At 34.5% G+C, this 15,156-nt stretch overlaps 1 protein-coding gene across 1 annotated transcript; it reads left to right on the top strand.

The window, feature by feature from the left end:
* Positions 1–242: 242 nt before the first annotated feature.
* On the top strand, positions 243–12,595 carry LOC116300813 (uncharacterized). Its single transcript, XM_031709769.2, has 9 exons — positions 243–912; positions 3,665–3,788; positions 4,826–5,274; positions 5,959–6,228; positions 6,645–6,776; positions 7,300–7,425; positions 7,537–7,866; positions 8,576–8,835; positions 8,935–12,595. Exons 1-9 carry the CDS (start codon positions 466–468, stop codon positions 9,287–9,289), a joined length of 2,493 nt encoding a protein of 830 aa, XP_031565629.1. The 5' UTR covers positions 243–465; the 3' UTR covers positions 9,290–12,595.
* The last annotated feature ends 2,561 nt before the right edge of the window (positions 12,596–15,156 follow it).

Raw genomic sequence — 15,156 nt, 5'->3', positions numbered from 1 at the left:
TGAGTAATGTATAGGATTGAAAAATAAATAAATCAATCAAAGGCCGAGAAGCAAGAAATGATGGGGATTAAGATAAAAGTATGAAGTCACCGAAAGCGAGATTATTCGGTAAGAGAATTAAAAAAATAATGCAAAGGTTTCAAAATATGAAGGAAGATACTGAAATTTATCTTATACTGATTGTATGTTTTGGTACAGGCCTCTATTTAAAAATCTTAACTTCCGGATGACCAGCGGACATCCAATTAAAATATGCCCTTATTTTGCCCTACTTTCATTTCCGGTGAAGTTTCAAGGTCACGATGCATAACATGATTAGGGGAAGGGTAGACCGAGCCAAAACACCGGTCAGTTGACAAGAAAAAGGTACAGCATTCATTTACGCATCAAAAACTGACCGCCATTTTCAGTTGCTTGCCTGAGAAATTCAGTCGAACGATGAAGAAGTCTATTTTATCCTGAAACATGCAACGACCAAGTCTTATCCCATGGCGTCCACCTGAGAATGATGACACGAACGCAGAATTCTATGACTGCGAGATTGGAGGAAAAGGAGACACTCTCGAATTCGAAGAACCGAAGGACGACGGATACGCTACAATTTTGGGACTGTTACGCCAAAGAAATGCGTTGCTTTTGAAGCTTCATGAGCTAGATCCTTATCAGTGTGTTCCCTCTCCACAAAAAGCAAATGATTCAGAATTTTCTAGGGATGGAGAAGTAAAGAGCAGCGAATGCTCAACGGCAATGCCTAAAAGGGATGCCGAATATAGCGACACGAGTGGAAGAGCAACAGAAACTACGAAAAATGTCTATTTGGAGCAGCAGGGTTACTACTGGATGACCAGAAATTCGCCTTCTTACGAGAACGAAGATTGCTTCGTTCGAGGCGAGGACACGTTGGGACAAGAGGTACGGATGCACGTTTTAGTTAAATTGTCCTAAATAAGTATTTTTGCTGTGACGGGCCTGTAATTCTAAACCAGTGTAGGAATGTATTCAGTGACTCCCTGGTTCTAGAGCGCAGGCCCAAGCTGGGGTATTTTTTATGTTGACACGAAATGTTAGATTGAAACTTGAGCGCTTTCTATAAAAGTGGGCGCCCTAGTCATTGCATGATCCAAGAACGTCTGAATTATTCCTTGATGGTAGATCTCGTATACCACGTGGGTTTTTTATTTATACTGAACAAACCATGTAAGTTTGCTTTTTTTATTTGCTTAATTAAGATTCTACACTGGGTTGGTGTCTATCATTCTTGTTATGAATGCGTTGAGCTCTGGCTCTGTTGAGCAGACATCGATTAGTGCAGTCTTGGTTTTAATCTTACAAGTTTGAATTCCTACAAAAACCACTAAACTTTATGCTGGTTTGTTCCGCTAGGAAACGAACGCGGAGTAAGTAGCGATCGCATTGAGCAACTTGTTCATTTCATGTTGTAAAAACTACAAGCTTATGTACATTGATGTTTTTTATGCTGTCTGCTTCGATGAACGGCAAAATATCCGGGCAACAACCTCTCGAGACCCTAAGACCTTCACGATGCGCAAATTAACTGGATGGTTTGGCTCAATTTTGGCTCTTGATCGGATTCATTTGAGTGATTTTATATACTTTACCAATTAGTTTACGTTTAAGTTCTCGATATGCTTGAGCAAACTCAAACAATATCTTTATTCAGATTGGAAGCATTTGGCTTGAGATGTATATATTCCAAATATCATATCATTTTCATTGACATGTCTTCTTCTTCAGCGATCGATAATAAATAGTAATACTAGTAATACTAAGTTTGATTTAAACCCAAGTGAATTTACCGTGAACTAAATGCTCGTGTTGTTCGCGTGCGGGACTGTGTCGCTCAACCGAGCATGAAATACAATTACTATCATTGTATAGAGTTAAATGTGTACATGCTTCATGCATGGTAAGTTTCACATTCTATAGTATGTAGATCTGTTATTGTTATCAACTAATTCGCGTATAGCTTTCTTACGTGAAAAGTAATTTGTGTTTTTTTTTTGGTTGCATGCTTTGATACAATTATGGTACACGCAATCTCGGTCACTTGGCTTTTTGACATGGCTGTCTGCTAAGATTTTTAGCATATCTTCTGTCTTGAAAGAAGAAATACAGTAACGCAATGCCATGTTAAGAATCAATTTATCATTAGCTACTGCAGTTTTACTTACTGTAGCTTTCAGTATAGACAATGTAGGGTCGACTTAGTTTGTCACTGCCATTTCCATAGTCAATTAAAATCAACTTCGTTCAAACGATTTCCACTAATCGAATTAAACATGGCTATTATATTTCACCTTTCCCGGGCCTCAAATTTAAATATCAGAGAGAAAGGCTGCCAAAATTGGTTAAAACGTGTGCAAAACTCTTTATATTTTGAGTTTTTAGGTTCCTGCAATCTAAAAGGAAAGTTTAAGTTCGACCAACAACTCACTAGTTTGATGTTTTTCGATTTCTTGTTGTTTTATTTGCTGATAAGGCTGGACAATGACTTTGTTTGTGGAAATGAACTTTTTCATCTCTCACAAAGCTGAAAAACTAGGCTAAGAAATTTTGGAAGGCATAAGAAAAAGGGAACAATAACTGGTAATGATTCATATTCTGCCCTTTGAGTTGCTAATTTTTTTTATTACAGTAAGCGAGTCAGTGATCTAGGTGTTGATTGACCCTTGTTTTCTATAGGAAATGAACTCTAATATATAATCTTGTATGTAAATTTTAGCTTCAGCAACTTGATGTATTATTCTGTAATGTTTCTTAGCACTCAATCGTAGAGAATTTCAAAGCTTCATACTGTAGTGATGCATTTAATACTATTTTAGAAGCATGTACATTATTCAAAATTCATTATGATAATGGTGAGTAACAAATACTAGAATCATTGAATTTGATCATCTTTATATTCAGTTGGAATCTAAAGGAATATTGGAAGTATTGTAGGAAATAAAGGTGTTTTGTATATGCATTGGTTAATGTGGAAGTATTGTAGGAAATAAAGGTGTTTTGTATATGCATTGGTTGATGTCTGAGGTATTCAAATATGTTGAAGTGATAGTTAGAGCTATAAGGTATATGTTACAGATGTGTTTCATATCTGTCCAATCACACCATATAATTGTGACATTGCCTGCAAGCACACATAATAATTGTTATTGCACCTTAATCTGACTGTTAAGATTAAATAAACCCATTTCATAAATTTCTGGATAATATTATAGTGAAGGCTTACAGTCCTTGAAAAACAAATACAACCAATTAAAATTGTTAATTTACTTGGATCATTTTCTAGGAATTCATAATAACAAAATGTATCAGCCAAATTTTGCTGAAAATCCCACAAGATAAATAAACAACGACTGCAATTTAAGTCTGGAATAACATTATCAATTTTGAAATCTAAATAGTTTATAAAATGTAAAGGTATATTACATCTTCAAGAAATATTGCAAGCATGGATTTTTATAAACAAATTTATTTTGTACTGTTTCCTCAAATAATATATTTTGTGTCTAATTTCATTCTAAGGACATGCATTACATATAATATCCAAATCATGCATTTCACTCAACTTTATCTTGATATATAATGAGTATGAGGCAGAGTGAAAGTGACTAAATTCCTTTTCTTTCTGTATTTCTGACAGTATTTTGGTAACATTGAAGATCTGATAGCAACACTTAGTCAGTCCAATCAAGAGCTTCTGAATGAAGTAAGCTATCTTCAGGAAGAAGAACAGAACTCAGGTGTTCACAATAATTTTCTTGAAGGTATTTATAATACATACATTTATTGGAATTGTTTCTTCATGATATGAAAGAATAATTTATTGTATTAAACTATGTTGATGTTTCCAGGATAGTTTGAATTGATTTTACCTGATTTTATCCATGTCAACCATTCTGTGATCAATCATAATTATAATGCTAAATATTTAGATTTTTAGAGACTTTCATTATGCTTGAGGTGTAACCCAAAAAAAGCAAACAAGTATGATAAGGGGTAGGCAAACAGACTCTAAGGTCCTTGCAAGGTGTGCTCCCACACACCTGTACACTTTACAATAACATGATTACATAACAAATTAAAAAAGCCCATAGTTACCAGTAATCCTGCCTTAAGGATCTGCAGTGTGGATGACTCTTTTCCAGCTATGGATCCAAACAGGGCATTAGTATATTTAATAGGACTCCATGCTGTCCAATTAAGAAATAATTGAATGAGGAAAATTCTGAGGACTGACAAAATTGGATGAGGCCGTAGGCCGAGTCCAATTTGGCAGTCAGAGGAATTTTTCAAGTCTAATAATTTTTTTATTGGGGAGCATGAAATCCCATTACCTATTAATTATATAGCTGCCTAATTAATTCCATATCAACAAGACCTGTCCAATTAAGAAAACAATTGGACAGTTACCTATATGGGATTAATGAGAAGCTGTATAATTATAATTATAATTATAAACATTTATTCGCAGAAGGCGAAGTGATTATCGGTGGAATTTTTGTATTATCAAAATTATCATTATCATCATAATACTTTAAAAAGGTATGCTGTAATAATCTAACTTTGTTTTTAAATATAACCATTATGGTTTTAAATAATTCTATAATTTAGAGTATAAGTACAAGATAAAGAGGAAAAGATTAGTGGAAATAGCTGTTACAGTATATTTTGATTTAAATTATAAGATTAGGATATGAGTTTGCCATTTCCTTTCTATATCAGAGCGAGATTGACTATTTGGTCATATCAGTAGTCAGTAGTCAGTAGTACATGACTTAACACTAGTCTTAATTAATTACAGGAGATGAAGGCTTGAGTACTAAGATTGGAGAACTAATAGTGAAAAACAAGACACTTGAGAAACAATTGAGGACAAGAGATCCCCTTCAAGAGTCACTTCAAAGACAACTGCAAACGTTTATGGAAAGGAACTTATCAGCAACAGAAATATCAGAAATTGAGAATATTGCAAGCATGGAAAATATATCAACTGGCCATCGTGATAAAAAAGAAATTAAAAAAGACTCGGAGACTCAGACAGAGCTGAATTTACTAGGAAATGATATTAAAATATCTGAAAGGTTCAAAGATGGCGAAGTGGGGCAGCTTCAAGAAAGAAAGACAGAGCATGACTTGGTGAATGGACAACAAGGAGATGAAATGGTGCCAAAGCGTGATTATGATGCGTTAGAGAAGGAGCTGGAGGACATTAAACTACAGCTTAGTAAGGCCAACGAAGAGAAGGCAAAGGTATTTCTGCAAAAAAACATTAAAGTAAAACAAAATTTTGAATTTGAAACTTACAGTTCTTGTAGACAACCGAAATCTTTGCCCTCCTATTTGGGAATTTGTATTCAAATAGCTATATCAAAAAGGTCTCCATGAACTGCAATTTCATTATTTCTCATTACTCTGAGTTTTTTCGTCTTATTTAATATTTTTAGTACCTTAAGAAAACCTTTTTTCAAACATGTCAGTATTTTTCATGACTAAACTTTTCGTGTATTTCATTTGTCATCCGGGAACTTATGTTTCGCCAGCGGACGCGTCTCGAAAATTGCGCGAAAAGTTCTACGCGTACAAACGCGTCACAAAAACTGGCGCGAAAATTATATCTTTTGATTGGTCGATCTCTTTTGTACAACAGCAAAATTGTTCATCATAAAGCAAAAGGCAGTTTTGAGTATCCAGAATTACATGGAATCTTTTTTTTTTTAAGCTTATTTATTTTGTATTTAGTGTTTCTAAAGTTAAAATAATATAACGTTTTTTTAACTCAATGGAGATAAGCCTGACGGGAGCTTTTGTTAGACATTTTCAGCTTTCGTCCTTATAATACAAATTTTAGACCAGTCAAACTTGTAATGAAGTCACCGGCATCGATATTTGGTATTCAACTTCTGATATATATATATATGTTTTTTCAATTTTCAGATGCGGGAAAACCTTGATTATCTTACTGATCACTACAGCAAACAAGATAATATGCAGAGAATGCACATTGAAAAAATCGAGCAAGAAAACAAACAGTACTACAATATGCTCATTGAATTCCAGTCAGGTGAACAAGGGAGAAATAGAGATATTGACAGTGTTCTTATGCAAGCAGAAAGGGAAAGGACCGAGAAGATCGCCTCGATTGCTGAGCAAAAAGTGCTCAGACAACAGATCGAAAACCTATCAAAAACAATGAAGTCGATGCAGGTTAGTGAAGAGGTCACAAGAGTATTTTATCAATATCTCTGAATCTGAAACGATAAGTTCGGAATCCTTTTTCTCGTTGGGCATTGTAGAGATATATGAATATTGTAATTAACGACCATGATCTATGAGAACTATATTCCAGTCACATATATATATTTTTTTCTTTTTCTACAAAATTACTAGGTGAGGTGTATTGACCAAAAGTCAGGTTCCCAAGATGAGAGGGGAGGGAGGTAGTTATTGAGAGGAAAATGATTTGCAAGGAGTAAAGTTGAAAAAGAAATACTCAAGATCAAGCTATACCTGACCATACCCCGCCCTTTTCGGTTCTAAACACAAATACATATACCCAATACTCCCTCTTCAAACCCTCAAAAGGTTGATGAGATAAAACAAATCGACGTTTTTAATACTAGCTCAAAAATGAAGAATTGGTAAGAATGCAGTGCAGTCAAGAAGACCGTGCAGATGACTTGAAACGAGTGAAACAACTTTTCCAGGAGAGTGGTCTGCCAACGATCGAACAAATCATTGCTTTGCAAAGACAGGTTCGTTGGTTCGTTTATAGCATTCAGTATTGTGTATTGTGCTCCGTTACCAATTCATTATATAAGTAAATCAGTTCCGAAAGCTTAATACTATTCAATGGCAAACTCGAAATGGGAGCATTTAGTTTATTTCCTTCTAGCGAAATCTTTTATCTCAAGGCCAAATCACTCTCAATAAAAATTTGGAGGCACCACGAAACATCACGGCCTGTGTTGCCTCTGTTTACGTTTCGTTGGTGTGAGGTGACTATAGACCCCTTGCATTGATTCCCTAGAGAAATTGCTCATTACTGTACTCTTCTCAGCATTCTGCATGGTACATACAAAAACATTTATAAATACTTCTGAGTGGTGAGACATTTAAATGGTCAACCGACGAAAGAGATCCAGTCACTATTACTATGTAATGAAACCCCTTTCTCACATATCAGTCATCTTTCACTTTTCTTCCAATCGCCTGTTTTTTTATACTAACTGATTGCCGTAATTGCAAAGATTTGATTACTTTTTATTGTAATGATAGAATGAAGCATTCCGTGAAGATATTCTTAATGAAAGAAAGGAAAAAGAGAGATTGCTGTCCATTAAAGACAAACTGAGGCGGGACCTTGATTCTATGCAGTCCAGAATCTCTTCCCTACAAGAGCAGGTAGCTAGCTAGCTAAGTTAAGATTTCCTGTATCTGGGCTTTAATGTGCTGTAAAAACTTTTTTTATTGCATTCCTTTCGTTGTAATTTCTTATCTTTGATTCTTATACAGGTTTACAAATACCGAGAGCACATTTTCTTCCTGCAGCAGCGAACAGGTAAAGATGGTCCTACTTCACCCGCTCCTCCTTCGCCTTTACTAGAAACAGCACCTCCTCCCTTAAATTCATCCCCTTCTTCCACCTTTCATAACCCCTCGCGCTTGTATGGATCAAACGCGCCTCAATACATCAATGAAGGTCTTTTGCAAGGCAACGTTCCTCCTCGGTTCCCTCTTTATGCGGTCTCTGAGGCAGCGAAAAAGGGGCCACCTGGAAAACATGGTGGCATTGATGGACAGCCACAAGGACAGGGAGGAGGAAAACAATGGCAGTACCAACAGGTATGGTGAAGAAATGTTAACTTTAAATGTCTGTTATTTTTTTATATGAATATTTATCATTTCCTGTAGTGTGTGTGCTATGCTGATATGTGCTATTGCTGTGTGTGTTATTCCTGTTCAAAAAAGTTGTCCGGGAGCCAAAGGAGATATGAGATAGGTCATTCAATTCTAAGAAGGAAAGTAATGGAACTTTTTGGTAGAGGCGTAATGTTTTCCCCTTTCCGACCACGTTTCATTCCCAAGAGTATATAATTTCGTTGTTTACAATTGTGCAAGTGAAGACGCATGGACATAGATACAACTCAAGCAAATAAGTTTATTACGAGAGACGGCACGTAATCTGAAATTGATGGGAAAACATTAAACCCAAGTCGAAAAGGTCTATTATGGGCATAAATCTAAACACGAATAATCGAGGCCTTTAAAATGGTTTCGTCGACTACAAACAACATTGAACATGTTCTTAATGAGAATAAGAAACAGAAACAAGTTATTTTACATGTTATATTTTTGGACTTAGAAGGACCAATTGTCTATTGCATATCACCTATATCTCCAATCGCCTTTGGCAACCTCTTTTTAAAAAGGGAAATACGAACACCATAAAATGAAAGCCAAAACGCTTTTTACCAGCATACTACTGAAGTAAAGTTATCCATAGTAATTGTTAAATATGTCATTATGCAACGAATTCTCTTTTGTTTCTTAGCAAAATAATTTTCCAGGCAAGTTGGGCCGCCATTTGTCTCTGGATGGAGACTGGAAACGCTCTCCACAGAGTTGGGCATCGCCAACTGACAACATCTTTAACTCTTCCCCGGCCCAGAGGCACAATTCAAGTAGCAGTTATAGCTCTGTAAGGTCTGGATCTTCTGACGAAGATATTGATGGCTTAGAGAAGTCGAATCAATTTGGACGAAGGCACGGTGCAAGAAATGGGGACGACTTTAAGCATTTGCAAAACTTTGGGTAAGACATGATGATGCATGCTTGTTGCTTAATGTATGTTCATTCTCTTCGTAAATTTTAACACCTTAATGTTAAATTAATTTCGTGAAACCTTTTTAGTCCGACTCCATCACAGTTCGAAGCGGGCTGGCCACGTCAGAACTCAGCTGGAAGGGGAATACGAATGAGCCAAAACCCTCAGCGAAACCCAAGGCGTTACTCCTCTCCTGTTGGTAACGGGGTGCGCGCTCCATCTGATTATTGGCCTCAGCCAATGTCTGCCTCTAAGCAATGGCAAACGTCACTGGAACCAAGTCAGTTCACAGATTCCGCTCCTCCTGGCTTCAGACAATGCTCAGATCCATGGCAACAATCATTAAGCACTACACTTCCAAATAGCTCACAGGCACCTAGTGTGGCAGTGACCTCAAGCCATGGAGACTCGGGTACGTACAGTGGATTTGGTAACCGTTGAAAACAAAGACTATATATTGCATGTCTAATTAAATGCAAAGAAGAAGCATCAAAATGTATCTAAAGAAACCGACATCACTCAGAATCCACGTAGTCGAGGCGCTGATCAAAGGAAAGCCAGTTTCATTTAGCAGCAAACTCTTTCATTTTTAAGGATTGGTCATATAATATAACGCAGCCAATAGGATATTAACGTCAAACAGTTATGGTGGTGGATTCCGCCATCTGAGTCAATTCATTGTATGCCTGAAAGTTCATTTGAATATTCAACTTAATCCCATGGATCCTGAATTCATTTAATGGCGTTGATACAGGTTCAATAATTTTAGGTACAGTCATGGTAGTGAATGGGCATGACACAGTGATGTCCATTATGAAGTAAATACATTTATGTTACTGTTTTATAGTAACTTTACCATTTATCAAATATTTAGCAGCAAATACTTACAGTTCATTGATATTATTTGGAATTAGCTAGAAATCTAGATCTAGACTTATCTAGACTTTGAAAGTACGCATTATACTTCTTAAAATATATCCGCCATGAAAGTCTTTGCGTTGAATGATTTACTAGCAATAGAGATAGTAGATATAACTCAACATTTTAGGAGTGAATACCAATCACGATGATTTGGTATCAAGTGAAATTTAGTATTTGAAAAAAAAAAGATTTTTTGCGATGTTTTGTACTTTACTTATCTTCAAGCTTTTCAAATTGGCGAAAAATTCCCTATTCTTTTGCCAAAATAATAGTTTCTATTTTTGTACTTTGAATAAAAATTTCTATAGTTGCATTTACTATTTATGCATATAATGCTTTGCAGATATTTGTGATATCTTAAAAAAATGACAATATACAAAATAGAGTAATAACTATTTAACAAGTTCAATTTAATATTGTTACTTTGGATAATATGTAATTAGGAATAACAATTGAAACTTTGTAAAAAATGAAAGAAAAAAAACCATTACTCATATAAATAAGCAAGGTGAATGCTAACGAATGTTGCCATAGAGACTTCGAAGGATAAAGTAATGGAAGCCATGTTGGATGGCGTAGAGGGGAAAAAAATTTTCTTCGAGGAATGAGACATTTTTTTGTGAAAGAAATTAGTTGTCCCTGCCAAACAGCACGGATGCTGTCACGTGATTGTTCAAAACCTTTATTATACCTCGCATTCCTTTGATGGCACATGGAGGGCTAAATTGTTGAAGGAAATCTGGTTCTGAGACTGTCATCTCGTATACCCGAGGAAGAAAGAAAATTAGACAATTAGATACAAGAACTCTGTTTTTTCTTGTAGTTATTTATATAATCGATGTTACATTGTTAGTATTTTTTAGGCTCATGACTAGTTTTGGTTCTCAAACCAAGATTTCGATTATCATGAGAAATATGGTTTGCCCGCTAGTTTCTTTCGCTAGTATTCGGAAAGCATTTACTAGGAAAATGTCGTGTTAAATGATGGCGTCACACTATTGCCACATCTCTTCTGAAGAAAGCTGTGCAAAGCATCTTAGTTTATGACGTCATACTATGAAGCTATTTCTTGCAAATTCTGGATTTTTTAAAAACAATTTCCAAAGGTAATCCAAGAATGGATCACTGCAATAACACAATAGCAAATACAAGTATAAAGACATTGTTTGTCCTTGTCAATATTGTATTAGCAAAAATTGTGGAAGCTTTACAGTAAATATGTTATAAATTTCATACTAGTCTAAACAATCAGCCACTTAGCTCTTAACAAAATTCATTTATGAGAAATAAAAGATATCAAAAATTTGAAATACTAATCATTATATATTTTGAAGTGATTTATAAATACTAACTGATTTATTAATATTAACTGATGATTTTAAAAAGGAAAATTAGCCTTGATTAGATAGTTTTGGAAGACGTATCTAGAAATCTCGCCTATTTAAAAAGGCAAATGTAACCACAATAAGCTTTCTGTGTAAGTTCTCAAAATTTACTTTCGTTACGACGGCCAGATTAGCTAATAAAAGTGGCCAGATTAGCTGATTTACGTCTAAGTTTTGGTCAAAATATCAAAAAATTAAATCCATTCTAGTTTCACAAAATTATTTACTTGCCTTCAAAATAGTATTTAATGAAATGATATATTTTTTATTAGTAGTTTAAAAACCGATTTCCTTGGATGAAAATAATTAATTAGAATCAAATGTGTTTTATTATCGGTATTTTTTTCTCAGATGATATATTTTAATTTTATTCAGTTACACTATTTTTTTCTGATGGTGTCTTTTTGGCACTTTATAAACGAGCAAGAGACTGGAGCGAGAATTTCGTCATCTGATAAAGCAATTCGATATTAGTAAGTCTGTGAAATTTGAACATGATTTGGTAAAAAGAACGAGAGTTACAAGCCTTCGAAAGTCTGAAAAATTTAGAAGAACGTATGTTTACGGGGCACAAGTGTCCCCTGTGACCTTACATTATTTGTAAATTTTCAACACTTTTGAAGGCCAATAATTCTGGTTCTTTTCATCCAGTCATGTTCAAATTTGCCAGACTTCATGTATAGTAATTTAAAGTGTGCTGAAGTTGCACATTAACTCGAAGAAAATCCATGTGAAGGGGTTATGGTAAATATCTGTTTTCTTTTGCTCCTACTACCTACAATATGAAGTCATGTTATAAAATATGCACCACTTGCAGTAATTCCCAATCTGGGATCAAGACAAAAAAATGTTTATCCTTTGGACGAAGCTCAGTAGCAAACAAAGCAAATCCTCAATCGTTATTTTGGGTGGTGGATGGGAGGGGGGTTGTAGTACATAGGGTGGGGTGTAGGGTGGTTAGGAGAGTGGAAAAGAGAGATGACATGTGATAAATATTTAGAAAAAATGAAATCAGCAGTTCATATAATAATGAATTATTTAACCTTGTGTTGCATAGCAAGAATACTTAGGCAATAATGAATCACAAGTGAATTTTATAACAAAGAAAAAAGGACTTTAAACCCAAAATATAGCTTGAAGAAGTAATTCTTTCTATTATTTAATGTCGCTGTATTGCGATAAAACTTAAACTCCATTTAAAACTAAAACAAAACAAAAAATATATGATAGTTATTGTGTTAGGTAACTGATAAACTTCAATGTATCATTTCATGTTTATCAAAGTGATTTCAAAATATATTTTCAAAGGAATTTTAATAAGCATTTTCCTATGTACAATTGACATTGCAGCTATTGCATTTTGCCTGCTGTTTTATGATTCTTTTTTGATTTTTTGATTTTTTGATTTTTTAATTTTTTTTTTTTTTTTTTTTTTTTTTTTTTTTTCTAGTACTCCTTCTCTTTCATTTTTCTGTACCTTAAATTTAGCTAATATTGTTATTTTGTTCTTTTCAATCCCGTTCTATTTTTTCAACTTTTCTTAGATGCACTCTGCACGTTCAACTTAAGATAGACAAGACAGCTGCCATGTCTCTTGATAACTAAAAGAAGGTTAATTTGAAATTACTAGTTTTATGTCTATAAACATATATCATCAACTTTCGATACACATCAAATTTTGAAGGATAAAAAAATGAACTTTAATCTTCTGAGAAGTCTATTATTTCGTCCTCGAAATCTAACTGTAGGATAACTATATCCTGCAAGGCTCTACTATTCCTTTTAGGCGGAATGCTTTCCCATATCAAACCACAACATTATCTTGAGGATACGGTTGAAGCAGGAAATTGTCATGCTCTATGCCAATTTACAAAGGAAGGACAGATATCTCAAAAGTTATGAAATGGGGAAAGTTGCGCACAAAGTTCAAGGAGGGCCTATTTGCGCAAAGCTCTAAAATAAATTTTAGAGCTGCTGTTAACGATATATTAAAGGCCATTTAAATGTGGACGTTGTTCGAAAGACAATGATCTATGTTTTCCATGCAATAAAGTCAAAATGTGCTTCACATCGCCATTCCAACGCGGAGGAAAAAACTGCATCGAATTGGCATTGCAGTGCAATATAGTACTGTTTTAGGGGACATATTTACAAAATAATGTCTATTTCGTCCCTTGAAGCAGTCCAACGATGCACTGGAATAGCAACTTGACCGAGTTTTTACTTCAGCCTTTGAATGGCTAATAGCTGTAGTTTGAATGGATTTGTTTGTTTGTTTTTTATATGATCATTCGAGGCCCTTCGCATTTATGACGCTATAGTGACCCTAGTGCATAGGACAAGTTTTTTTGGTTTACCTCTCAAGCGGACAAAAAGACTTACCTAGCAAAAGGGTCACACTACCTTCATGAACGTAGGACCAAATTATCAAATAATTTTGTCATAGAAAAAAGAAAATATTCTTTATATATATATTTATGTAAGAAATGAGAGAACAATAAATGTAGCATGCAGTGTACCTCAGTTTACCCTTTTCTGCCATTTAAAATGTAACCAAGCCTCGTGTGTGGATTAAAGTGCTTTTGTATTTTATTTAGCTGGAGGGATTTTTTACTCCAATTAGTGAAAACTCTATCATGTTTCACCTAGCTTTTTTTCCCCAAAAAATAATGCCTTGTTCAAGCATAAGTCGTTATGAAATTAAAATTTAATATTTAGAATAGCTTACTCGCATGTACAGCTAACAAACAAAAAGCAAAGCAAAAAAAAAAAAGGAATAGAAAATATATAGTGCTTATTTTTTTCCAAAAAATGTATATTTATCTTGTTTATTAGGCATGGCTGGTTAGTTAATTATATCTTGAAGTATTTTTGTATGATTTCCTAATTAAATTTAAAATGTGAAGCTACAGTGATTAATAAAATTCAAGATACTATACTCCTGTCATTTTGAAAATTATTTTCCTAATTTCGTTTGGTGTGGTTACTCATGCCAGTTTTCGTAGTACTTGTTGATTTTTGGCATTGCTATGGCAACAACTTCTGCGATCCAATGACATTGATTAAACAAACTGGGTCGAGTTGGCATTGCAGTGCAGTTTGGGGTGGTTTTAGCGCATTCTTTGTTCTACCTCCCTAGTTACTAGTATTACTAGAGTACTTAATTCTTAGTCCTGCTTCTTCCTAACTTTCTTTATTTCTACTCTTGCAAGCTGTTAACAACTGACTCAATAATTAATTACATATAAATTACATTATATTCTTACTGGACTCTTGTGGTTAGGTCAAACGTCGAACTTCACATGCGCCGAACTTCAACTGAAAAAATGAATTACAAGGGGAACTTTTTTTAGTGTCATTAGGTTCGGCTCATGTGAAATTCGAAGTTCGACGTTTGACCCTATATATATAATATTAATATTATATTTATATTTGTTTCTTGTACTTTTTCACTTTCAGTTAATAACAATATTTACATCCTGTTATTCACATGCGCGTGTATATAAATATATTTTAATAAATATATTTCTTTATATTCTAAGTACAGAAAAGACAGTCAAAAGTAATCTCAAAAGCCTCGTGGTTCCTTTTTTGGGACGGTCTTTTCTTTTGGATAACAATACTGAACAATAATGGGATAAAAACTGTATTTTTCATAATTCTCAAAAATATTTTATTATTTATTATAAGATTTAGTTTTTCAGTCTTTCGGTCCATCGACTATCACAATATGTCACGTGATAGCTTTCGTGACGAATACTTTTGAAAACATTAGGCGCTAGACAGTAAAATTTTGTTCACGTGATGCGTAAGAAAAGCTATCACCCTGACATATTTTGATAGCCGATGGACCGAGAGAAAAACGACTGGGTGCCTGATTTTCATAGTAATTTGACCATATGGAAGTTTTCCAAGAAAGAAGTCGATCTGCATACAACATCCCAACCTTTATATAGTGCATAGTATGGCGTCTATTTACTCAGGGGGTTTGTCCTACACTTT

The sequence above is a fragment of the Actinia tenebrosa genome, unplaced genomic scaffold (genome assembly GCF_029948245.1).
Source record: "Actinia tenebrosa isolate PJP-AT-01 unplaced genomic scaffold, QUT_ActTen_1.0 PGA_scaffold13__45_contigs__length_12533684, whole genome shotgun sequence".
NCBI lineage: Eukaryota > Metazoa > Cnidaria > Anthozoa > Actiniaria > Actiniidae > Actinia > Actinia tenebrosa.
Note: the sequence above shows the minus strand (reverse complement) of the source record. Positions and strands in the feature narration are given on the sequence as shown.

What these genes read in the sequence shown, in the direction of transcription:
- LOC116300813 (XM_031709769.2), top strand. Translation starts at nt 466, where the DNA reads ATGCAACGACCAAGTCTTATCCCATGGCGTCCACCTGAGAATGATGAC. An exon ending in AAACAATGAAGTCGATGCAG is followed by an intron (nt 6,229 to 6,644) that starts GTTAGTGAAGAG and finishes TTTTAATACTAG; the next exon opens with CTCAAAAATGAAGAATTGGT. An exon ending in TCATTGCTTTGCAAAGACAG is followed by an intron (nt 6,777 to 7,299) that starts GTTCGTTGGTTC and finishes TTGTAATGATAG; the next exon opens with AATGAAGCATTCCGTGAAGA.